The sequence below is a fragment of the Dendropsophus ebraccatus genome, chromosome 2 (genome assembly GCF_027789765.1).
Source record: "Dendropsophus ebraccatus isolate aDenEbr1 chromosome 2, aDenEbr1.pat, whole genome shotgun sequence".
Classification (NCBI taxonomy): Eukaryota; Metazoa; Chordata; class Amphibia; order Anura; family Hylidae; genus Dendropsophus; species Dendropsophus ebraccatus.
In genome coordinates this window covers 163,100,225-163,128,095 of record NC_091455.1, presented here as the reverse complement: position 1 = coordinate 163,128,095, position 27,871 = coordinate 163,100,225, and the positions used below count along the sequence as shown (strand labels likewise).

General features: G+C 41.3%; 1 protein-coding gene across 2 annotated transcripts in view; it reads left to right on the top strand.

Moving 5' to 3' along the window:
• The first annotated feature begins 1,844 nt into the window (after positions 1-1,844).
• The window catches only part of RBMS3 (RNA binding motif single stranded interacting protein 3), a 426,067-nt gene continuing 400,040 nt past the window's right edge, over positions 1,845-27,871 (top strand). For both annotated transcript variants that reach the window (XM_069960405.1, XM_069960407.1), the window contains exon 1: positions 1,845-2,483. In XM_069960405.1, coding sequence (XP_069816506.1) covers positions 2,409-2,483 — 75 coding nt within the window. In that variant the 5' untranslated portion in view covers positions 1,845-2,408. The remainder of the gene's footprint in view (positions 2,484-27,871) is intronic.

Here is a 27,871-nt window from a genome sequence, read left to right as displayed (position 1 = left end):
CTGAATTAATTTTAGGGCCCGGTGTCTGTATTTAGGGGTTTGTTTGTAGTCTGAAATAATGTTGCGAATTGAATTGGGAGGGAGGGGGTAGTACATTATCTGATTATTTACCCCTTGATGACACCTTTGAGTCCAGTTGGGACACCATGTTGTGTTTTTGCCAGAGAGACGGGTATGATCAATCTGATCAGTGTGATATGTGTAGGCAAAACAGACTGTACTATAAACTAAAAGGATTCTAGTATTCATGTTTTTGGCTTTCATGATGAGTTTCTTAAAGAATCTATAAAGTCTGACTCAGCCTTTCATAATACTTGGGTCCTTTTCTCTGAGGCAAACATAAACCCTGCTGTTGAAGGTCTTAACTGGGTCCTAAATAAGTGAGGCCATATAGAGAAATATATGCTGTTATACAAAATATCAAGACATTATGATCAGTAGCGGTCTATAATAGGTCTGTTTTGGGTAGTAGCCCGGGGCCCTGAGCTCCTGGGGGGATCCATGACCACCCAAACAAACTTATACTTTCAGTGGTGTACTGTCTCCTGGCTACAGTTCTGCCATGTTTTGCGAAAAAAAAAAAAAAAACCCTCAGCTTTTTACTGCAATTTTGAACAAATCAAGGCAAAATCGTAACCAGGAGACAGTTCAGTAACATTAGAGAACATACTGAAGGACCTTAGCATGTGACTATGATGTGTGTGTTAGAGAGAGAGAGAGAGAGAGAGAGAATGGGGTATTTTAGCGTAATTTGGGGTCTGAATTAATTTTAGGGTCTGGTGTTTGTATTTAGGGGTCTGTTTGTAGTCTGAAATAATGTTGTGAATTGAATTGGGAGGGAGGGGGTAGTACATTATTTGATTATTTAACCCCTTGATGACACCCATCTCCAGCCTTGTGCCATAGAATAATATTATATTGGGGCTAAAGCTGGTAAAGTTGGTAAAGTTAATCGGCCCCTGATTGTGATGTAAACACCACATTTAATCATAAAAAAAACCATTTACACAAACATCTAGTCAAACATCTAGTCACCACATAATCACTCCTTGTCCCTAATGAAACGCTTAATGTAATGTCCCTATTGCACACACAAACACTAGATTCATAAGTATATACAGGACAATATACAAACTTCATGCAGATATTGGGACCCCATTGTTGCAGGAAAACCATGCTTACCTCTGGGCCACCCGGCCACCAGAAGGAGGCAGAAATACAATTTCTACTTTTTCAGCAATTGCTATTTATGCAATATTTTAGTATAGGTTCACCAAGGGTTAATAAATGTATTAGCAATAAAAAATGCTGTAGGCAAATGACCCATTACAAACTGTTAGGATTTGCAGTTTAGTCGGGAGCAATACAATGGTGATAATAATGGACCTTTGTTCACTTGGGTTTCTGGAATAGAAAATCCATCCCTATTCAGCATCCATGACCTGGCATGAATACTCTAGTTTCCTCCCAAATCAATCGCATTTCATTCATATTTATGTCACTGGGAAAAATCCAGCACGGCTAACTTATGTGCGTAAAGCGTTTAGTAGAAATCAATGGTTGCCGTCGTCCTCTGGTTGCTAGCATCAAGCATGCTTTGACGTGGTAGAGTAAGACACAAGACATGTGAAGGCTGCTCTCAGATAGCCAGTAGAGGGAAGCTGTACTTTGCTTGCAGCAGAGCTGAGGCAGGCTATTTCTTCTTAGAGGAAACACTGCAGCCTTCTGGACTGCGTCTGCCTCTCGAGGGAGAGGCTGACTGTTGTTCCACCCACAGGCTGGAAGGAGGGGGTTTGAATGAAAGACAAGACAAGCCCTAAACACCATGTCACTCCGAGAGGGAGACAGCAGCAACTAGGCTGGAAGGGTTTTTTTTTCTTTCTTTCTTTCTTCCTTCCTTTCTTTTTTTTTTCCTTTTTTTTTTTTTTTTACCTAGTAGGGGGAGGAGAGAGAAAATTCTGAGAGACCGAGAGTAAGAAAGGAGAACAGCAAGCCGGTCTGCAGGAATTCTGAGTTACAGCATACAGCTTACTGGTTCCTGTCACAGGACTTTATCTTCTGCACATTCTGGATTTATACTACAGACAAGCTTCTTTTAGGAATAAGGAGATATTAACAGAGGGATATCAACAGGGGAGAGGAAGGAGAAGCAGCGCCTTGTGTGATTTTATTTTTACAAAATCTAGATTTTCGAGCCTTGATGGTTTCCTTGTCGTATTGGAATTAGTGATTGGTAAAAGATAGAAAAAAAACCAAAAACAAACCAAAAACAAAAAAACATTAAGGCTGTGAACTCTTGAAACAACATCATTGCTGTCAGGAATAGTAGTTTCTGAGAAGGAAGAAGGGCCTGGGGCATTACTCCCTGTCAACGAGTTTTCTGCATCAGATATTACGATTCCAGCTACATGGGCAAACGCTTGGAACAGCAACCAATGTACCCTCAGTACACTTACTACTATCCTCATTATCTCCAAACCAAGGTATGAGAGAGCACCGCAGAGAATCTCCAGTGGTGCCCAGATGATGTGATTATGCACTCAGTGGATGATGGATAGGTGACCGCTATGAATGACAGTTTCCCTTATTTCAGTTGGGTATCACACAGAGCAGTCAAAACAGGGACACGAGAAAAGCAGGAAGGTCAAGCAGTGTGGATTGCTTCCCCATCCCCCCCACACCTTCCTGTCCTTTCTATATTTCTACAGTGTAACTATTTTTTTATTTTATTTAATCCTTTGTTGTCTGCCACAAGGATTATATTTGTCTTGTATATTAGCGTAGAGCTGTTTTATCAGCAGCGTGTAATTCTCCTGACATAGGATGTAGATTGGCTTAGACAATAAAATGTATACTCTTGGATGTAAATACAGTCTCAATGGCACTTTAGTGAGATCTGTACAATCTGGGCAGCTGAAAGCATTATGCAGCTGCAGGGGAATACTATGCTGATCAACTTTAAGTGGAAAATGCACAAAGCTAAGAGCCAAAAACAATCACATTTGTTGTGTTGCAAGTTTGGGATTTTGTAAGTGAGCAGCGAGCATACAACTGGAGGTGGATGAAGCACTTTAACTGTTTAGAAATAAACCTAAGTATAGGGCTGATCTTGGACCTGTGCTCCTTCCCCATGTCAGGGGTCAAGAGAGACAAAATGGGCCAATGGATAACGTATAAACATTTGTAAAGCATTAAGCGTCAGTTCTCATACATGCTCAGCATCGGCTGCATCTCACTAAAACTGCTTAGTCAGATATTCTCGTACACATCCTATATTGTTTTATATGGTATCGTAGACAGAACTTCACTGACTAGACCCTTAAAGAGATATTTCCTTTTCTATTGTTTGCAATGTCAAGGTCAATTTTAGAGTCAGTCGCACAATTTAAGATCCCTGTGATGGTAGCAGATAGGTTTCTTTGTCTTGGTTATCGAGACAGCATTCATTGTTGGTGGTAGAGATGACTAGAAGAGAGAGCAATTATACATAAATGAGTTATCTTTATTCTCTAGATTGTTGTTAGGAGCATGCTGTGTGTAAAAGACAGGCAGGAGTAGACAATCAGAGCTTTTTCTATGTATGGGCACCATATGTATAGAGTTGCAGATTAGGTTTACAATTTTCCATTTTGGCAATATATAGAAAGATAAAGCGTCGTCTAAAATAAAGTGGGTGGTTAAAAACAACTAAAGATGGGTCAAAATGTCACCGAACCATAGGATCAGTCACTACAGGCAATGACATCTGGATCCTATCACTTTAACATGCTTCCTAGTTTCTAGGGCATTAGGTTTGGGTTAGGATGGTATGGGAAAACCCTAGTTCTTTGCATGTCTGCATGCTTACCTACACTTCCATAGCCTGACATGCTTGGATGAGCAATAATTGCCTAGCCAGACACAATACTCAATAATTAATGACTGTCATTGCCTTCCAGTTGGGTATCCAGATGTTTCATGCCACACACACACCACAAAATGAAAAAATATGTTGCTGAGAAAACTCAACAAAGTGGTCAAAGTTAATTGAAGTGAACCTGCGGCATATCTCCAGGAGGAGCATTTTATAGGCTAGACCGCCCCTACTGTAATCTAGAACTTTCTGAAGACATGTTGACAGGACATTGATATGTAGTATAGGAATCACATAAAGAAGATCTCCATATACCTGGGTTTATTCTACAGTATATCAAAGCTACCAGGTGTACGAGAAATGTCACAACTCACTAGTCAATTGGTCATAGACTCTTTTCTACCTGTCAGACAATGATAAATGTCACTAATGAATGAACAAATTGCCAATTTTACTGACCTAGTTGGGACAGATATGAGCCAGCATTTCAGTAAACAGATTGAGGCGTTGGCCAGCATTTATCTATGATGTTTGATATTTCCTAAGATACACTACTTTACTTATATGCATTATTAATGTTCACCATTAAGTGATGGATAGTATTATATTTCAATCCAGTTTCTATGGTGAGCTTATGATTTATGGTAGTTATATAGGAAATACGCAATTATGAGAACATCCTGTTTCTATCAGAAAAAAAAATCCCTTACAGAGGTTAAAGGGGCCTTGCAGTGTGGGTATGATTTTCTCATTGTCTGTACCAAACCAGGGGGAGAGGACATTTACAGTACTACAGATACTATTCAGAACTGGTGCTGAATGAATGAATTAAATAATTGTTGCTTAAGAAATGAGATTTGCCTGTTTTTAAAATTTCTATCGAAAATATTCCAGGAATGTTCCAGCGAGAACTCACCCACAGACCGTCATTAGAAGTTTTCCCCTTTAAATTTCTAGAAGTTAACCCTTTCACTGTCATATGGCTGGCTAATCCTGAATACACATTTCTCCTTATTTTTTATTCTTTTATTATTTCCATTACTTTTACTCTTCCACTTAAGAAAACTGAACTGAACAGTGCAAGCTTTACTTTAGAAAAGGGGCCCATTATACTTTGCATGTATTAAATATGTAAAATAACAAATTCATTAGTATACAACTATAATAATGATATAAAAATAGAGCTAGACACTGGTATGAATATTGATCTTTCCATCTGGTTTCTGGAATGTAAATGATTCTCTTCTGCTAATGAAGGTAGATAGCAACCCAAGAGAATCGTGAGCAGGCTAATCATGTGGAGAGAAATTAGGTTCAGTAATTGTCAATGACCTGAATGAAGCAGTCTCACTAGGAAACCACATCAACTTTAAAGGCTTTTTGGAGATAATAGTGATTTTTATCCAGCTTTTCATCTTCCTCATGGTCTTTTGAGATATTCTTTATATGAAAAGAATAGGCCGTACTGTACTTCCTAATAAAGAAGGTGCACCTTTAATTAACCATATGACGCCTTGTTACTGATTGATGTGAATTCTCTTCGCTACTTGGAGGCAAGTCAGTAGAAATTCTATCAGATATGGCATTAATAAGCTTTTGTTCATACTGTCCTCTACAAGTCTGCACCAATTTGTAATCTCTGCTCTGGCTATGCCCCCTACTCATGCTGACCGAATACAGATTTTCCAGACCCATCCCTGCTTAGTAGGTTTACTACATTTTCCACATTTGGCCATCTGGACATACAGAAGGCCTTGTCGAAAGAATTCCAACATGAGGCGGAGGTTGATATAGCTTCCCTTGCTGGTGGTGTGCAGCCTGTGCATGGTGTCTGGTGTGAGGTAATAGTCAGGTGTAAGGAGTAATTCATCAACCACACACTGGTTTCAGGCCACAATTTCAACCATCTGCAGCCTGGGCAAGTGCCAAAGGCTCGATAATCTTGTGTTAATAATATTCTGTGTCTACAGAAGCGTGCTATAAATATTGCTATAAATTGTGTCGCTCTACACTGCTGGCTCTTTGTGGTTCCCATCATCCTACTCACGTATTTAGGCTGTCATTGAAAAGTTGGCTAATGTCACACTGTATATTGTATATATATTGAATTAAGAAAAGTACTGTATTTGCTTTGTGTAACGATACTGTTACAGTGTCCTGTGAATTATTCCTAGCTGTTGAGTTGAACAGAAGTCGCGCTTGATCACTCACATTAAACATGACAGTTTGTGCATTTTTTGGCTAATTTTATATTTTTGTGATGTACTTTCCTTTTATCTCAGGAAAAAAGACAGGATATCATTGACAAGTCTACTGTCGTCATATTGAAGTGCTTGTCTTTCCAGTTATCCCAGACGTTATGTAACTTAGTACATATGTTTGTAAAGAATCAATACCAAACAGCTATTGGAAAGCCGCAGAAAAATTAGTAGGAGTTAACAGGACTGGAGTCATAATAAGTGGGGGGGCTGAGTTATTTGGCTGTATGTGCTTTTAAGTCAGATAAGAGAGAGAGAGGAAAATGCATAGGTTCATTTCAGGTCACGTTGGAAATGGCCTGAACACAGTTGGCTTTACAGAGATATGATTTCACACAGTACTTTTCGTCTTTATGAGTACGTTTGGCAAGAACAGCTCATTCAGTCACGAACATGCCAGTTCTGAAGCTTCCAGGAAGTCAAACCCCCCCACCCCCACTTTTTTTAAGTTCAGAATTCCTTCTAATGTGTTGTTTTGAAAATGCCTTTAATGGAGGAAATTTATACAAGTAGAAACAGTTGATATTTATCCAGAACTCAATTCCAGGACTGTACTAAAATCTTGTTTGCTAAGAGTGTTTGAGGCACAGCTGTATGCAATTAAACAGCGTAATATTAAAAGCATGTGTATGAGAGATCTATTATGATAGAATTGTTCCATATAAAATAGCTGCTTATGGGAAGAACAGAGGAGCTCCGAGCTCTGATTGATTCATGCATTGTTGTGTTCTGTGTGTGATCTTTTGGGGATATGTTTTTCAAGTCCGTTTACACACTGGGTTGAGTAGGCGGAATCCACTGTGCAATCTGCGTTCTCAGAAAGCACACAGAATATTTCACCGTATACGTCACGTCGTTCTCTTTATGCAGAACTAACAAAATGCTCAGTTTAGTCTTTCTCTTTTTTATGTTTATAATTTGGAAACCTGAGTTGGATTTATAGTTCGGAATGTTCTCCCCTGGTTATTCACTTTTTAAAATTTTATTTCAGATACTTTTACAAAAGCGTGGAAGCTAATCGGGAACATACAGTAAACTAATGGGATTATTTATCATGCAGGTCACAGCTGCTATCTCTGCAATTACCTTTATCCAACTGTTATTACAGTCCTGTTTTCATTGACTTGCCTAATAAAATGATAGGGGGGGAAAAAAACACATGAACCAAAAAAAAAAAAAAATTCTATTGAATGGGTTCCACATTTTTCTTACATTTATAGCCATAAAATACTCGATGTTTATATACTCTATGAGATGTCCTAGAAGGAGTCTTTTACTTAAAGTGTAATCTGTCAGGACTCGGACCCGACCCGCGTTGCTGACAGTGTTATAGGTGACAGCACCCCAGTGGACATGATGCCTCTATTTTATCTGTTCATGTAGCGGAAAATGTGAAATCCTTTCCTACTAAAACCAAATATCAAAATGTAGTTGCAGCTCTGCGGCCGTGGCTAGGTCTGGCTTATTCCTGTTTCCTCATTGCATTTAAATAATAATTTCATATTGGCCTCCACTGGGTGATGCTGATTCAGCGCATGTCCTGCTTTCTAAACTTGTTTAGACGCCATAGCCAGGAAGAGCGGTGCCTGACTACAGCACCTGAATGAGTTTAGGTCGTGCATGGTATAAGCAGCCTGCAGACTGGAGGCCGGAATGAAACATTTATTCAGATGCAAGAGGGAGGAGGAACCCAGGATTAGGTTGCCAGACCAAGCCACAGCTGCAGAGCCACAACTCCTTTTTGACACTTGGTTAAAGTTAGAAATTTCACATTTTTTGGTACATGGACATATAAACTAGGGGTACCAGCAACTCAGGTCGGGTCCAAATGCTGACAGGTTCCAATTAAATACTCCTCTATGTGCTAAAACAAAAAGAAGCCAAATGTGATTTCCTTTTGCCAATTTGTTTACATTTTGAAAAACTGTGGTTATGAGATTGTGGTTACCAGAATTTGAGATTGTTCACCAACTTTAAACAATATTCTACTTTGAGCTGGTTCCAGCAAACTTGAAGGATGGTTGGCAGATCAACTGTACAGGATGAATCCATGTCATTGACAATTGTTTTTTAATCTCAATGAGTTGATATGTCATTCCTGAAAAAAAAAACACTTCAAAGGGAAACGCTAACCTGCTGTTATGTTCCCATAGCACCAAGTACGTTGAGAATAAGGCTAAGTTTCTTACCTTAATTCTCAGCATCATTTTCTTTAAACTTTCTGGTGCACTGAGGCCAGGACTACTGCCCTTAGTGCATGCATCAGTCCCTCCCGTTGGCTGCCTCTTCATGAATATTTAGGTGGTGGTCTGCATAAACATCACTCATTCATTAGTGCAGAACATTGGATGAATATTCATGAGGAAAGGCGGGCAGGTAGGGCAGATTGGTGCTCTGAGGATGGGCTTCCTGCCCATGTCTGCTAAACTGCCTCATTCACATATCAATCTGTAGATTGGCACTGAGGATGAAGGTCAGAGGTGTACCTCCATTCTCGTTGTCCCTGGCACTATGGGAACACAACAGCAGGTTAGAGTCTTCTAACCTGCTGTTATTTTCCCTTTACCATTCTCTGCTCTCTGGCAAGATGAATTATCATCCAGAAAAATGACTTAATCATCACTAAACCTATTTTTACTGATGGAATGATTAAACGTATAAAATGTATATGTACTCTATGCATTGACTATTGAGGTAAGGATTGCCATGTCTCCTGGTTCTTTGGCAGATGTATAATCCTATAGCATTACCTAATGAGGAATGTGATTGTTTTATAACAACACCAGACACAATTTCCACCATGATCTTTTGCTGTTTATTTGGATTTTCTATAGGTCGATCTTTGTCACAAATATTGACTCTTCTTTGTACCCATTTCTTTTGTTATTCATTTTTCTATTGTTAATACATAAAGCTTTGAGTTCCTTTTTTTTATCCTGACACTTTTATGTCAGGTGTACCCATATGTCCTCTTTGTCTTTATACTTACAACTGTCTTTTGCCTAACTCCATGCTAGATTTCCAACTTGATGGAATTTGATAACACTCTTTAGTGTTTCAATTAACACCTGTCTGGCTAAGCTATATATTATTTTTTTCGAATAGTCGAGTCCAAAAGCTCGGTAAGGTTTGTAAACATTTTCTATGTTTGTGCTCCTAGGATATGACTCCGCACTTGATCTTGCACAGCCTCATGAGCTAGGCTCATACCCCGCTCTGACAATGGTGCCCATGAGGCTGTGTTAGATTTTGCTCAGGCCCAGGCTGGGATGGACAAGCTTTAGAAGGTGATGCATCAACCAGGGGCCAGGTTACGGTATCATTCTAATCAAATTTGCTGTGGAGTTCACTGTGAAACTCGCAGTGTGAAATATGCTGCATTAAGGCCCTAGCACACCAAGTGGTTATTGGCTGTATTCGGCCAATTATCGACCGTTAAGGACGATAATCACTTGGTGTAATAGATATTGTTAAAAGGCAACGATCAGCCAACATGCACGATGTTGGCTGATCCTTGTCTTTCATCATGTTGAAAAATATTTCAGCGATATCGACAATCTGCTGCCGTCACTCGGTAAGAGGAGTGAAGGCAGCAGGCCGCTGCTATCTCTATTGCTTCCCTGGGCGATCTAATGATCATCCAGGAAGCTCCTCCCACACCTCAGCGAAGCTCACCTATTTTTACCCGCTCACTGTTGGTATGTGTAATAGGGGCGGCAGTGAGCAGGGAATGAGGAGCATGGGATCGCTGATCTGACAGGTCACTTGCTCCTGCTCATTGGCCCATGTAATAGGGGCTTTACAATACATGTGAGTGTATGATTGAATGCATGATTTTGTAGGTAAACATACATTTAAATTGAAGTTGTGTATGTAAAACAGTTGTCTACCTGCATAATCATACAACCATTGAATATCTATTTGATAACCCCACCCTCCCTTAGTAAGTATGGTCTTAGGCAACACATGCTCCCCACTATGGGCACATATGGTCACTAAGATGAATAGAACCACTTTTTTTTTTTGTACTTGATCTGGAAACAGATTTTCCATTACTTAAGAAAAGCTTTTATTGGTTTAAGGTTTGTTTTATGAAGCCATAATGTTCAGGTACTAAACAAACTTCACTCATATCTGTGATTTTTGTATGTGCTATGAAATATATGGCTATGTTCACATAATGTAAGTTTTGTAATAATGATGGCCATTGATGCCGATTTGCAACAACAGCCGTGATTAATACAAAACTTACGTTGGAAGTATACGCTCCGGCTGGGATCCCTAGCTGCCGCACAAAAAACTGACATGTCAGTTTTGAGCGGCCACTATTCATTGAAGCTCTGGCCGCACACTCCATTGTCAGCTATAATGGGCACACACGGATGCGCCTGCATCCCAATTCAATAGAATTGAAGTTAATCCAGTCGGTACTTCAGTACCGGCTAGGGATAAACTTCACTGACACTGGCCGTTCTGTGACACGGCTTCAATCTGTGTAACCATCCAAGTGATTCCGTGATTTTGGCCGAGGTTTTTATTTTCTTTCCATAATGGTTATAGCATGCGTTTTCCCATTGAGTTTCATGGGACAAACAAGAGTACAGAACAAAGAGAAGCACCAGCCTATTTTATAATGCTCTACATAGATTGATACAGTTTGTAGATTAATATTTTTAGCAGTTGAAGAAAACGCAATGTAATTCATGTAATCTTTTAAAAGGAATTCTTGTAGCAAAATAAATAAATAAATCACAGAATATCTATGAAGTCTTATGACAGAACATATTCTTCCATGTGTGATATGCATCTAATTGGCTTGAAGAATGCGGCAATAGCTCTTTACCTTGTCTAAATCGTGTGGAGAAAAGAAAGTAGTTCTTAGCATGCAAATCGCTGGATGTGCTTTCTCATTTGACAGAATAGAATTAGGACTAAGGCTGTGGTTCATTTCTTCAGCCACCTTGTCTTTTTAATAATAGTAGGATGCAATGAACTCTACTCTTCAAGTGACACCATGCACAGTCAGGAACTCCTCCTGAATAAAGATGCCACAATGGAAGTACTGAATGAAAACAGCTTTAAGGAAGATGAATAGAGGTTTCTCTTGTATACATGTCTCTATGGCTCATTGGAAACATGTTCAGAGCTGTGTTTTTATTATAAGCTAGACAGCATTATAAGAGAATTGTATTAGGCAACATCTTCAGTTTTGTACATGTTTTATGGTATTTTTATTTTTGAGCCAGGAGAAGCCTAGCATACATTTTAAAGGGAATCTATCAGCAGCTTCATGCTGCCTTAACCATAAGAATCATGAAAGAGCAATAGGCCCACTTATTAAAAATAACCAATTGTTGTCTCAAAAAAGCGGCAGCATTTTAGAAAGTAATACAGTTTTCAAAATAGCTAATGACAGCAAGAATTGTTAACTTAAAGGGGTATTCCACAAAAAAAAATCTTTGCAATATTTAATATTACGTAAAAAGTTAAATATATATGAAATTGGATGTTATTACGGCCTCTGCACCATTTTTTATATTTTTTATGAGTTTCATCCCATGTCAGCACAAAAATGCTGCTAGACTGAGACTTCTCCATCTTGTTAAGTCCTCTTCCCCCTCCTTTACAAGACAAGGTCATGTGTCCAGCTGGAGCTAGGGAGGGCTAACAGGCTACATGGAGCCACTGCAAAAACTGGAGCTCACTCCTGACAGGCTACATGGAGCCACTGCAAAAACTGGAGCTCACTCCTGACAGGCTACATGGAGCCACTGCAAAACTGGAGCTCACTCCTGAATGTTAATTCTTTTTACTCAGATCCTTTTTTGTGATTAACGTGTGAGATTCCACATACGATGATAAAAATTATGTTTATTATTTTTGTACAGTTTATAAATTGTCTTTGCTCTAAAGGCCAATATAGACTATTTTCTTAAAGGGTTAACTCTTATCTTTCATTTAGAGAAACTTTTGACATGTCAAAGGGACATGTAAAACCTTTTACTCTTGAGGTTTTACTACTGAGACCCCCACTGGCCAGAAGAACGCGAAGGGAGAAGCATGGTGGAGCGCTTTACTTCTCCATTTTCAATCATCTCTGTCCTATGGCCCCACAGAGTTATAACAAAGCAGCAGAATAGAGAGCAAAAAACATCCCTTAAGAATTCACTTCTATGATGGAGTGTGTGGGGTAATGGCGGAAAGCACCCCCCCCCCCCTCAATTAGACCACAGTTCTGACTTGGTGACATAGTTTGTTTTGCATTATGCATTTTATGACTGTTGTTACATATTTGTCCCAGGTTACACATTAAACCGGTCCTATAGTATTGTTCTGATATATACAGTAACTTTACTTAAGGCTATATTACACGAAACAATTATCGGCCGTATGCAGCCTATATCGGCCGTTACGGCCTGTAATCGTCTTGTGTAATAGAAGGCAACGATCAGTGTCGACTGATTGTTGCAGTCGTTTGTCTTTCAACATGTTGAAGACAAACAACTAATATAGGAACGATCTGCTGAATGGAATAGGAGCTGTGGCAGCAGCCCACTGCTATCTGTTGTGGGCTGCCTGGACAATCTAGCGATCACCCGGGAAGCCCACCCGCAGCTCCCCGCGGCCCTCCTGTACTTACCCGCTTGCTGTCCGGTTGATGCAATAGCGGCAGCAAGTGGGGAACAAAGAGCAAATGAGTGCTGATAGCGCTCGTTTGCTCCTCTCAGTCGCCCCGTGTAATAGGGGCTTTACAGACCTTGTTTAGACACCTTGATATACAGTCATAACTTTAATTTTAATGTCATATCATCGTTTTCACCTCCAGGTCTAGTGGACCTGGAGGTGTTTTGCACCCCTTATTGGGTTGTGTCCACACTGATTGGGAATTACTGAAATGCACTACACCTGATCAACAACAATCAAAATTTTTTACTTATGTCCATGTGACAAGTGGCACTGCCCATTTAAGCTTAACTGCACTGGTAACCTACCTAAATACAAGAACAAACAAGAAAAAACACAGATGGTATATGGTATATGGTATGCAGTATTACTTCTTCCTGTTATGGAATGATCATATATTACATTCTCTGACATACAATGGCATCAGGGCAAGCAAAAGTAGTCAGAGTTAATTGAAATTTGCTATAAATTTATAAATTAATTCCAAAGTTTTATTTGGGCTCAAGTGAGCATAGAAATTAGTATGCCTGTATAATACTTTACTAATGACAGCTCCGGACTAATTAACATTCCTAATTACTGTAAGTGCACACTTTCTCTGTTCTTCTAATACATATCTTCATTGTACAAGCTGTACATATGTTAAATAAGGGCATCAAAAAGACTTAAAAGACTTAATCTAAAAAACTGAAATTTTAAAATTGTGCTATTAATTTGCAACTGATTTGTGTTAACAGTGTCTATTTAAGGGAGTGTTTACACATTCAGTTTTTTATGTAAAATTCTCAAACTCAAATCCCGGAACAGATCATGTATGAAAGATACATAAAAAAGGAGCCTTCTCTTTATAAATCCATTTCTGGCATATTTAATCCTAAATAAAAATGTCAATTACCCCACCCATAAATGTAAGCATTTACAGGACACTAATTCATTCGGAGAGCAATTTCTGTACTCAATTTATCAGACTAATTGGGGCACAAGAAAGATCAGTTGGGTATTGGATCTTAGTTGGCTAGAAGTGTATCCTTTATCCTCCTTAGTGTATGTTCGTAAAGTGAATCCTTATCCTCTGTGTTGGACTGGAATGTTAAATCTAAATGGATTCCACTTAGATTTCCATTTGGATCATGCCTCAAAGTCCACACAGAATTCAAGCCCTGCTAGTTTTAATTGGGATATCAGATAAGGATTCCATTTCATGACAAAAATCTCAATTTTTAATGTTACCCTTTAAAGATCTTATTAAATAACACCTGTTCAGTTTCTGTTAAGTTAAGGAGACATGCGGTACCTTTCACATATCAACATGTGCTCCCGGAATTGAGAAAATTGCTTTTATTCTTTGGTATAAAGCAGGTTTAGTTATGGGAGGGGGAGTAAGAGGGCATTACAAAAAGATCAGCAAAAGATCAAGAGCTTGGGAAAGCCTCTTTGACTCTTTGTACCAGAAAATAAAAGCATTTTTCTTTTTGTTCTGGAAGCACAGATGGCTATATAAAAGGTACCAAGTGTCTCCTTGACCTAAAGGCTATCTAACAGTGTCAGCAGTTCCGAACGTGAATTGTAGGCAACAGATTCACTTTAATGGGGTCAGTTTTGTCTTTTAGCAATTGTTCCCTTGCATAAAACAGCAATTTTATTGATTATTAGGATTATAAAAAAAATATGTAAAAAATAAAAAGGAAGAAAAATGTATATATATTTATTTTGTATTCACACAATTACTTGTGTTAATATTATAGAATAATAGTATCTTTAATAATATGGGAAACCTTGAGATGGAAAAATACACTTATAGAGGTTACCTTTAGTTAATAAAGTTGCCTTAAGTTTCAGTTTGCAGTCTTCATTTATCTTCAGACCCCTAATATAAAGTTTGCAGCTTGCTTCCAGTTCTATTACATAATGGATGTAAAGTAAGTGAATAAGTATTTGGAATGGTGCTGCCTTTACTACAGTAGATGTACTAGCACAGGTTCTTTTCTTTAAAATCCCTCAAAGTGATACTGGGGACACTCACTTTATTTCATCGGTGGACAGAATCATCTAAAAGGGGCTTTACAGCAGTTGGGCCCCATGTTCCTGCTGGGGAGGGGGCAAGCTGCCATGAAGCCCCATCTAGGTGACACTGTCAATGACGACACAGAAAACTTTTAAACATGTGTATATAAAATAAGCAGTGTCTAAGCTTGTGGATTGTGTGGAGAACCGCACATAGAGTAAGGGGAGTAACAATGTAACTTTAAAGGATTTTTTTAATCTGCCTTTTGCTGACACTGATGCTAAGGAAAATCTAATACTACCTTTAACAGTGTTTGCTGTAGAAGATCTCCTCTACCTACACTTATGAGAAGTTTATGTGATCTCTCCCTTTTTCTACTACAGACTGCCTTGTTTTTTATTCCCTCCCTATATTTGGGCTTTCTCCTGTGTACACTGTTAAAAAAAATAAAGGAAACACTTAAACAACACAATGTGACTCCAAGTCAATCACGCTTCTGTGAAATCACCATGGTCAGTTATGTAGAAACAGTAATTATGGGTCAATTTCTCCTGCTTGTGGAACAGACAACAGGTACTGTAGATATGATAGGCAAATAGTAGGACAACCCCTATAAAGGAGATGTGACCACAGGCCATTTCTCATCCTTCATCTACAACCCACAGAAGTTACTCAGGTAGTGCAGCTCTTCCAGGATGGTACTTCACTTTGAGCTGTGGCAGTAGGTTAGCTGTGTCTTTTAGCACAGTGTCCAGGGCATGAAGCAGATACCAGGAGACAGGCCAGCACACCAGGAGATGTGAAGGGGGTCGTAGAAGGCAACAAACCAAGAGCAGGACCGCTACCTCCTCCGTTGTGCAAGGAGAAACTGGAGTAGCACTGCCAGAGCCCTGCAAAATGACCTCCAGCAGGTCCCTAATATCCATGTGTTTGCTCAAACTGTCAGAAGCAAACTCTGGTTTGAGGGCCAAACGTCCAAAAGTTGGTGTAGGGCAGGGCACTGAGATTTGCGTATTCAACATAAGTGCTATGTGCTCTTCGCAGATGAGAGCAGGTTCACACTGAATAAATGTGACACATGGGACAGAGTCTGGAGATGCCGTAGAAAATGTTCTGCTGGATGCAACATCCTCTAGCATGACCAGTTTGGCATTGAGTCAGTAATGGATAGTGTGGGGTAGCATTTTTTTGGAAGGCCACACAGCCTTCCATGTGCTCACCAGAGGTAGCCTGACTGCCATTAGGTACCTGAATTAGATCCTTAGACCCCTTGTGAGACCATATGCAGGTGCAGTTGGCAGTGGGTTTCTTATGATGCAGGACAATGCTAGGCCTCATGTGGCTGAATTGTGTCAGCAGTTCCTGCATGATGAAGGCATTGATGCTGTGGACTACTGTGCCTGTTTCCCAGGAAATCATGTGCCATTCCATTCACATATGCAATGTTGCACCACTGACTGTCCAGGAGTTGATGCTTTAATCCAGGTCTGGGAGGAAGACATCAGGAGAACATCAGGAGCTTGCCCAGGCATTGTAGGGAGGTCATACAGGTGCATGGAAGCCACACAAACTTCTGAGCCTCATTTTTTTGTCTTGAGACATTTCCACTGAAGTTGATGACCCTGTAATTTGATTTTCCACTTTGATTTTGAATACTATTCCTAATCCACACCTCCATGGGATATTAACTTTGATTTACAGTGATCATTTTATGTTTTATTGTTCTCAATGCATTACACTATGTAATCAATAAAGATTTGCAACAGGAATATTTTGTTCACTGAGATCTAGGATGTGGACTGGTAGTGTTCCCTTTAATATTTTAGGGTGGGTTCACAGGTAACGGAATCGCAGCAGATTTCACTCTGTGAGTTTGCATCAAAATCCACTGCTATTCCCCTCCTGTTACTTTCAATAGGATTACATACTCGCAGAGGAATTGTCATCCTGCTTTAAGTATGTAAAAGGCAGCCCCCTTAATCCCACATTGCCCGGTGCATATAGTACCAGGTCTACGCTCCGGCTTGCTTCGGGGGCTTCTGGCGCCTGGACGTCCCACTCAGCCACTGACAGTTTAGGGATTTGTGGTTGATTTTGTGGCAAAATTGAAGTGAAATCTGATGTGGATCTCCAACACAGGAGCCAGCTCTTCCAACACAGGAGCCAGAAGCAACAAACTCTGCAAGCTAAGTGCTTTTATATTGTATTGTGAGCGAGTTTTGGAGCGTGCGAGTTTTTGATCTGAAGTGTGTTTTTGTCTCAAGTGTGGGACTTTAATATTCTGGGACTTTAGATTTGGGGCGTTTTAGAGGAAAACAAATTGTTTATTTACTTTTGAACACATTGTTTGCTTTTGTTGCTTGTTTGTTTTTTCTTTCTTTATACATAATATCCCCATATAAATGAGCGCCATGTTTGACAATGCGGCCCAATGTACATCTTGTGCGATGTATGCAATCCTTGATCAACCGATCGAGGGTGCATACCATTGTGGGAGATGTGTGCATGTTGCTGGTTTGGAAGCCCAGATCCTGGATCTAAATGAGCAGCTGCAACGATTGAGATGCATTAGCAAACTGGAAAGGGGTCTGGTGCTCACTGAGCAAGCACTCCAAGGGGTAGATGGGGGAGAGTGTGATAGCATGGAGGTACAGGAGGAAGAGGCAGCTAGTTGGGTCACAGTTAGAAAAAGGGGTAGAGGGAAGAGTGTGAGGGAGGCCAGTCCTGATCTGGCACACCCCAACAAGTTTGCCAAATTGGCGGATGAGGGGGATGTTGATTCAGGGGTGGCATTGCTGCAGCAGGACACTGCCTCTGAAAGCCAGGGGGGTGTCTGCTCCAGTAAGGTGGGAAACAGGAGTTCAGGGCAGGCCAGGCAGGTACTGGTAGTGGGGGACTCAATTATTAGGGGGACAGACAGGGCAATCTGTCACAAAGACCGGGATCGTCGAACAGTGTGTTGCCTTCCTGGCGCTCGAGTTCGTCACATCGCGGATCGGGCCGACAGATTACTGGGAGGGGCTGGCGATGACCCAGCAGTCATGGTGCACATTGGCACCAATGATAAAGTTAGAGGTAGGTGGCGGGTCCTTAAAAACGATTTCAGGGACTTAGGCAGGAAGCTAAAAACTAGGACCTCCAAGGTGATATTCTCTGAAATATTACCTGTACCACGAGCCACACCTGAGAGACAGCGGGAGATTAGGGAGGTAAATAAGTGGCTCAAGAGCTGGTGTAGGATAGAGGGGTTTGGGTTCATGGAGAACTGGGCCGACTTCTCGGTCGGTTACAGGCTGTACGGTAGGGACGGGCTGCATCTCAATGGGGAGGGTGCAGCCGTGCTGGGGGAGAAGATGGCTAAGAGGTTGGAGGAGTGTTTAAACTAGGGCCCGGGGGGGAGGGCAACAACAATATAGTGAGTAAAGACAGAGTAGATGGAGAGCTGGGCCTAGATTATGGAACTGGGGGTGGAGCGGCGGGAGGGGTTAGAACAGTCACTAGTGACAAGAGGAAAGGGAATATGGACAAATATATTAAATGTATGTATACTAATGCTCGAAGCCTCACTAATAAAGCTGAGGAATTAGAACTCATAATGGTTGAAGAGAAATGGAAAATATTCAGATTGGGTTTTAGTTACTAGTGGGGTACCACAGGGGTCAGTGTTGGGTCCACTTCTTTTTAATATTTTTATTAATGATCTTGTAGAGGGGCTACAGAGTAGAATCTCCATTTTTGCAGATGATACTAAACTGGGTAAAGTAATCAGTACAGAGGAGGATAATATCATATTACAGAGGGATTTGGAGAAGCTAGAGGCTTGGGCGGAGAAATGGCAAATGAAGTTTAATGTGGATAAATGTAAGGTTATGCATTTGGGCCATAGAAATAATAAGTACAGTTATGTGCTAAATAATAAAACACTGGGTAAAAGTACTTCCGAAAAGGACCTGGGGGTATTGGTGGACAGTAAACTCAACTTTAGTGATCAGTGCCAGGCAGCAGCTGCCAAGGCTAATAAAATAATGGGGTGCATCAAAAGAGGTATAGATGCTAAAGATGAGAACATAGTTTTGCCTCTTTATAAATCACTGGTCAGACCACATATGGAATACTGTGTACAGTTTTGGGCACCGGTATATAAGAAGGACATAGGTGAACTGGAGCGGGTGCAGAGGAGGGCAACAAAGGTCATTAAGGGAATGGGTGGGTTACAGTACCAAGACAGGTTATCAAGCTTGGGGTTATTTACGCTAGAAAAAAGACGTCTTAGGGGCGATCTGATCACAATGTACAAATATATGAATGGACAGTACAGAGATCTTTGTAGTGGTCTTTTTACTCCTAGGTCTGTAACAATGACAAGGGGGCATCCTCTACGTCTAGAGGAAAGAAGATTTCATCATCAGCATCGACGCGGGTTCTTTACTGTGCGAGTGGTAAGACTGTGGAACTCTCTGCCACATGATGTTGTCATGGCCGATTCATTAAATAAGTTCAAGGGAGGACTTGATACTTTTCTTGAACAATATAATATAACAAGTTATGGGCATTAGATTTCTGGTGATACGTTGATCCGGGTATTGTTCTGGTTGCCATTGCAGTCGGGGGGGGGGGGGGGGGGGAGGGGGGGGAGGGGGGGAGTTTCTCCATGTGGTGGGGCGGTTGTCTTCTGCCCCATAGGGGTTTTTCGCCTTCCTAGATCAACACAGTAGGATTCTCCTAGGTTGAACCTGATGGACTCTTGTCTTCTTTCAACCTTATTTACTATGTTACTATGTTACTATGTTACTTAACTCTTAATAGTTATATACACAGATCTGTTGTATAATCTGATCTCTGCTGCTTTGTTATCTCATCACATTTGACCAGTTCATGTTCATGTAACAATACAATCTCTGCTTAATTATGTTACAGAATTTTCTTTCATTTATAGTATTTGAAGACACCTATGATGCCTCCCCTAATAATACCTCACAGTTTATGTTATTATCAGGATTCATACCAATAGATTGATAGTCTGGGTCCCGGAGCCCATCCCGCCCCCGAAAATCCCCATCAAAAGCCGTGCGAGTGCTCACCAGTGATGAGTCTGACACTAATAGAGAATGACTGGAGCAATCATTCTCTATGGGCGTCTGACTCATCTCTGGTGAGCGCGCACACGGATTCCGATGGGGATTTTTCGGCGGCAGAACGGGCTCCGGGACCGGGACTTCGAGGAAGGGGTAAGTAAAAGGGGCTTCACTAGTCGGGTCAGGTGGGCTTAACCTCGGCAGCCGGGGTGACAGGTCCCCTTTAAATGATATAAGGATTGGCATTTAGTATATACATTACTAGACCTGTTTGGCTGCCCCCCAGATAATTTTGCAGATAATTTTGTTCTCAAGTTGGAAACCCCTGGAACAGATTTTCTATGCAATGTCTAGCATGGGATCAGACAACCCCTTTAAAGTCCCTCCTTGGACACATTACAAAGATAGAAACCTGACCCCCTCTATAGCTGAAAAAGCTGTAAAAAAAAAACATTGGAGAATCTCTGTTTATTGTTCTTACTCTTGTGGCGCTCGGAAAGCAAAAAACACTGTGTGTAGAACTGAATTTGTAATTTAATATGAGGAAACTTTTAATAACAGTTTGTCATATGTCTCTTTTAGTAAATAATTTAGAGCAAGCAGTTAGCGGCATTCAGATTTCTAGTGATTTATACTGGAACCATACATGTCTTGTTACTACTTTCTTTCCTTTTTCATCATGCTGCTTATTTGTACTTTACTCTGGCTAACTTATAGGCTTTCTTTTCACCCAGTTTAGCAAGGACATTTGTAGTTCCATTCAGAAATGCATAATTAATGCACTAAAAAGGCTGGGAAACTGTTTGATATTCATTCTTTGTTTCAGTTGTCAAGGTTTTTTGAATAAAAGTGTTCTCTCTAATATACTATTTCATTATGATATGCTGTCGCTTCCTCATCAGTGGGGGTCCAACTACCAAAACCCCACCAATCTTTTTAATTAAAGGGCTCCTTCACTGATTAATTCGATACAGAGAACTTCAAGCCACCCAATATGCAGGGAACCATAACACGATTCCATTACCTTGATTTGGACTGTATTCCCTGTGCAAAAGAAATGCTAAGAGGACCCTAATGGGGTTCACAGAGGTCAGAAACTCACCAAAAACAATGTAATCATATATCCTACCAGTGTCATTATAAGATGGAAATACTCAATTCATCAGGACAATGCCTGCCCATGTGCCCTATAAAGACATAGGAATACATCTAGGAATGTGAGGGGGGAGGGCTCACTTTAATAACAGGAGAGGAGCCCTTATGAAGACAATATTACAATATTATACTCTAGATGAGTCATTTCATTCTCTGTTTCAATAGTTACCATCCAGCAGATCTCAGTTCATTCCAAGTGAGGACCCCCACAATCAGCTCACTGCTTGGCTAAAGTTGTTGTTCTCAATAGGATTGCCATGAAATATAATTCATTAAAAGAAAACTTAATGGGAATTTTTTAAAATTTTTCTCTTTTAGGTACAGTGGTCCCTCAACATACGATAATAATTGGTTCCAGGATGACCATTGTATGTTGAAAATATTGTATGTTGAGACCAAAATTCTATGGAAATTGGTTCTGAATCCCCCAAAATGTCATCCCAAAATGAGAAAATAAATTAAGATTTAAAGGAAAATAAGCAGATAACTAATATGGATAAAACAAATGCTTACATACAACAATTAGAAAAAGCAACTGAAGACAGTAAATTATTTTCTACATAGTAGATGGAAGCGTTTTCACAGTCCTGTACAGATCACAAAGGGTCCCAGAAAAATAAAATGAATTTGCCCTTACCTGGTGCACAAAGGAGCAGCTCAAGCTGGCCCAGGTAAAGAGCAGTACAGGACACGTAGTATCACACTGTACTTTAGAGAGGAGATACTAGACAGCCAACCAGTACATGCACTTCAGTAATACTAGGGTTTTACCAGTAAAATGGCCAGTTTCATTGGTTGATCATCTAGTTATTCACATGTTGAGTCTGGTCTCAAGTTACGATGGTCTAGAAAGGAACATTGTATGTTGAAAATATTGTTTTTTGAGGCCATTTTAAGTTGAGGGATCACTGTATATGTGGAAGAGGGTAAAATGTACCCGGTGTTCTCTGTTGTGTAAGGCTCCAAAAGATCCACAGCACAGAAAAGGCTCTACCTTTAGGTCAATGTACCATGCTATGCAAGGAGCAATAAAATACCTAAGTAAGCACCATAAAAGGTAATATTGATAACTTCCTGCACTGTAAAACAAGGAACTCAAAAAGTAGTTGTATCCATCACTGGCTCTCGGGTTGTTTTTTAGCCTCTTCTGAACTGGAGCCTTTACAAGCCAGCATTGCAGCCCAAAGAGAGATTTATCTGTCTGGATAATTAAATCAAGTATTTGGACAAGGGAAGAAGCTCCAGACTAAAAGAATGCATGTCTGGATTCACTCATACTCACTTTTGACAATAAATTTGAAAACAATTTTTTTGTGAGAACATAAAGGGGAAGATTGATAAAAGATTGTACCAGTACTCTGGGGCAGAGAATGGTGTTCATGTGTGGTATATAGAGTTTCTTGTATGTTCTCTGCATGGCCAATTATTTTCAGTTTGGAGTGAGCCGTAATTACTAGCAAATGTGCACATACAATGTGTGCAGTTAGCTAGACCTTGGTGTGAACATGAACTTAATGTAGAGAGATTTTCATAATGGACATTTGTGTTTAAAGGGAATTTGTCACCAGGTTTATGTCGTCTTAAGTGAGGGCAGCATAAAATAGGGACCTAAATGCTGAACAGATCGGTGTATAACTTATATCATTTTGTTCAGCCGTTCTCCTAATATGCAGGAGAATAGGCTTGTTGCCACACCCCTTCCCCTGCCATCCAGTTGTTGATTAACTATTGACTGCCTATATACAGCATGGATAGATAACTGCCAGTCAGCAACTGGTGGGTGGAGTTTCCTGCTTCTCATGAATAGTAGGACTACTGGGCCCATGCACATAATGGAGAGGACTACTTATTGTCTATGTTATTCTGGAGGATATCTCTGAATTAGCAGCACAGAACAATATAAGCGATACATCATTCTGTTCAGCTTCTCTGTCACTAGTTTATGCTACTCTTTACTTTACTTTTTTAGGAATTTGGCTTAACATAACGATAACAGGCTTAGGATGGGGTTACACTAGTTTTTGTGTGTACAGTATATGTGAAGCTTTGTAGTTTCACATGTTTTTAAAGTCATGCTGTATCCACAACCCCCCATTCCCCAAACCGTTGGTACAGTCCTTTTGAAGACAATAAGTCCTTCCCAGTTCTGTATTTTAACCCCTTCACGTCAGCCATCTGTATATATACGTTCCTATTGCACATGCCCCGTGCAGTAGGAATGTACATATACGTTCCTGCTTTGACGGGGGTTTGTGATGAGAACGGGATCGCTGCAGGGACAGCGATCCCGCTCTCATCTGAGTGAGGCACCGGAGATAATGAGAATCAGCTGCGATCCCGCAGCTGACCCCCATTAACCCCTTAGTGACCGCCGAAACGGCGGTCACTAATGGGCCGGTGCCGCCGCTATATTTCATATAGTTAAAATCAGACCCCAGACCAGCCCCCCTAGTGCCCCGGTATCTAACCCCCCCTCCCCGCGGCGGCCATCAGATCCAAGATGGCCGCCGCGATCACTGTGAACCGACTAATGTCTGTTCACAGTGATCTCTTTGTAAAAATGAATGAAAACCCCATGCTCTCCGCCACCGGAGGTAGCGGAGAGCATGGGGCAGTCATCGGGGACCCCCCTGTGGGGTCCCGGTACAAGCGATCAGCGGTATATACTATATACCGCTGATCGCTTGTGCCATGTGCCGCCGGAACATTTTATCCCCTGTCACCATGAATGATTGGTGACAGGGGATAAAAAGTGATGTCCCCCCAGTCGCCCCCCACCCCCCCAGTCACCCCCGTCCCCGAGTCACCCTCCCCTACCCCATATACTCACCTGATCCTGAAACTCCTTCCTCCTCGGTGTCCTGGCTGGTTATGAAGTGCGCATGCGCTCCACAACCAGCCAGCTCTGAAAATTTAAAGTGACAGAGACCAATTTGGTCTCTGTCACTAAACTATGATTACTGTGATAGAAAATATCACAGTAATCATAGTATTACAGTGAAAAAGAATGTGAAAAGTACAAAAAGTGACAAACATACAAAAAAATAAAACACACACTTTCTATTATAGTAATAATTGCAGTTTACTCCCAAATTACCCCTAACCCCCCCAGATTACCCGTAACTACCGCAGCTAGCCCGTAACCACCCCAGGTAGTCCGTAATCACATCAGATTGCACGTAACCCCCCAGATTACCCGTAACAACCGCACGTTGACCGCAACCACCGCACGTTGACCGCAACCACCGCACGTTGCCCGTAACCACCACATGTTGCCCGTAACCACCGCACACTGCCCGTAAACACCGCACGTTGCCAGTGACCCCCTCCAGATTGTCCGTAATCACCCCAGATTGCCTGTAACCACCCCAAATTACATGTACCCACCCCAGATTACCTATAAGCACTTCAGTCTATCTGTAACAATTCTAGATTGTCTGTAACCCCTCCAGGTTGCCTGTAACCACCGCAGGTTGCGCATAACCACCCCAGGTTGCCCGTAATCATGCCAGATTACATGTAACCCCCCAGATTGCACGCAACCACCGCAGGTCGCGTCTGACCACCGCACGTCGCCTCTGACCACCGCACGTCGCCTTTGATCACCGCACGTCGCCTCTGACCACTGCACGTCGCCACTGACCACCGCACGTCGCCACTGACCACCGCACGTCGCCACTGACCACAGCACGTCGCCACTGACCACCGCACGTCCACTCTAACCACCGCACTTGCCTCTGACCACCGCACCTTGCCTCTGACCACCGCACCTTGCCTCTAACCACCCCAAATTGCCAGTGACCCCCTCCAGATTGCCCGCAACCACGCCAGATTACAGGTACCCACCTCAGATTACCTATTAGCACTTCAGTTTATCCGTAACCACAGCAGGTTGCCTGTAACCACCCCAGATTGTCTGTAACCACCCCAGATTGTCTGTAACCACCCCAGATTGTCTGTAACCACCCCAGACTGTCTGTAACCACCCCACGTTGCCCGTAACCACAGCAGGTTGCCTGTAACCACCCTAGATTGTCTGTAACCACAGCAGGTTGTCCGTAACCACAGCAGGTTGTCCGTATTCACCCCAGGTTGCCTGTAACCACCCCAGGTTGCCTGTAACCACCCCAGGTTGCCGTAACCACAGCAGGTTGCCTGTGACCTCCCCATGTTGACGGTATCCACCCCAGATTACCCGTAACCACCCCAGATTACCCGTAACCACCTCAGACTGCCCGTAACCACCCCAGACTGCCCGTAACCACCTCCAAATTACCCGGAACCACCCCACATTACCTGTAATCTAATTTTTTTAATTTTATTTTAGTAACTGCGCTATTCTAATAACTATTACTAGCTACTGTTTTGCTCCAGCAAATTGGCACTCCTTCCCTTCTGAGCCCTGCTGTGTGCCCATACAGTGGTTTATGCCCACATATGGGGTACCGTTGTACTCGGGAGAATCTGCGTTACAGATTTTGGGGTATGTTTTTTCTCATGTTCCTTGTGAAATTTAGAAATTTCAAACTAAACCAACATATTATTGGAAAAATTCAAGTTTTTCATTTTTACTGGCCAATTTTGAATACTTTCCTCTAATACCTGTGGGGCCAAAATGCTCATCCTACCTCAAGATGAATTCTTTGAGGGGTGTACTTTCCAAAATGGGGTGACTTTTGGGGGGGGGGTCTATTCTGTAGACATTACAGGGGCGCTGCAAATGCACCTGGCGCTCAGAAACTTCTTCAGAAAAATCTGCACAAAAAATGCTAATTGGCGCTCCTTCCCTTCTGAGCCCGGCTGTGTGCCCATACAGTGGTTTATACCCACATATGCGGTACCGTTCTACTCAGGAGAACCTGCGTTACAGATTTTGGGGTGAATTTTCTCTCCTGTTCCTTGTGAAATTGAGAAATTTCAAACTAAAGGAACAAATTATTGGAAAAATTCGAGTTTTTCATTTTTACTGTCTACTTTTGAATACTTTCCTCTTATACCGGTGGGATAAAAATGCTCACCACACCCCAAAATGAATTCTTTGAGGGGTGCACTTTCCAAAATGTGGTGACTTATGGCGAGATTTTACTCCGCTGGCACCACAGGGGCTCTGCAAACGCACCTGGCACTCAGAAACTTCTGCAGCAAAATCTGCATTGAAAAAGCTAATTGGCGCTCCTTCCCTTCTGAGCCCGTCTGTGTGCCCATACAGTGGTTTATACCGACATATGAGGTACCTTTTTACTCAGGAGAACCTGTGTTACAAATTTTCGGGTACTTTTTTTCTCTTGTTCCTCGTGAAATTGAGAAATTTTAAACTAAAGGAACATATTATTGGATAAATTCGAGTTTTTCATTTTTACTGTCTACTTTTGAATACTTTCCTCTAATACCTGTGGGGTCAAAATGCTCACCACACCCCAAAATGAATTATTTGAGGGGTGTACTTTCCAAAATGGGGTGACTATGGGCGAGATTTTACTCCGCTGGCACTACAGGGGCACTGCAAACGCACCTGGCGCTCAGAAACTTCTTCAGCAAAATCTGCATTGAAAAAGATAATTGGCACTCCTTCCGTTCTGAGCCCTGCTGTGTGCCCATACAGTGGTTTATGCCCACATATGAGGTAACTTTTTACTCAGGAGAACCTGCGTTACAGATTTTGGGGTGAATTTTCTCTCCTGTTCCTCGTGAAATGGAGAAAATTCAAACTAAAGGAACATATTATTGGAAAAATTCGAGTTTTTCATTTTTACTGTCTAATTTTGAATACTTTCCTCTAACACCTGTGGGGTCAAAATGCTCATCCTACCCCAAGATGAATTCTTTGAGGGGTGTACTTTCCAAAATGGGGTGACTTATGGGGGGGGGGTTTCTCTCTGCTGACACTACACTGCAAATGCACCTGGCGCTCGGAAACTTCTTCAGCAAAATCTGCTGAATCTCAGAATCGCTAGCATACGTTAAAGCATCACTGAGCTATAAGAGCATAAAGTGAGACAGGTCAGATTTTGAAAAATGAGCCTGGTCTTTTAGGTGCAAATAGGCTTGGTCTTGAAGGGGTTAATATACACCTGGTGCCTTGGATCCAATTCTCTGACCAAAGCACCAGGCTCATTTTAAAAGACAGAACCAGGAAGGCCTTATGGTGCGTTTACACAGACAGATTTATCTGACCAATTTTGGAAGCCAAAGCCAGGAATGGACTTGATAAGAGGAGAAATCTCAATCTTTCCTTTATGGCCTGCTCTCTGTTTATAGTCTGTTCCTGGTTTAGGCTTAAAAAATCTGTCAGATAAATCTGTCTGTGTAAACGCAGCATTACTGTCATAAATCGGATGGCACCAGCGGTTGGGGGTGGGTGGATACAGTATTGCATGTAGACATGTAAACATGTAGAAATGTTAGTATAGCGTGTGGTATGATGTAGAGCATAGGAAAACCTATGCACTATAATGCTATGTATTATGTATATTATAAATTATTGTGTGCTACGTTTTAGCCTGCGCTGTGTTGTAGTTCACTGTTTGTATGGTTATGAAGATTGAATGGAATTAAAATATGAAAGCTTGTGTTAAAAGTGACATACAATGCATGGCAAACTGTTTTTCTTATACACCAAAATAGATGACCCTTGCTTCAGTTGAGGCTGTTAAAACAAGAGGGATGCATTCTCAATGTACTATAAGTCAATAGCACTTCCTTCCTTTATGACTTAATCTGTTGCAATGCATTTCTTATTGAATTAAGTTGCTCCATTACAGGGAAGAATCATGTCTGTTTTATCAGTGTCTTCACCTAGCACAACACTGATATAGCCGAGGTAAAATAACCCAAAGCTACT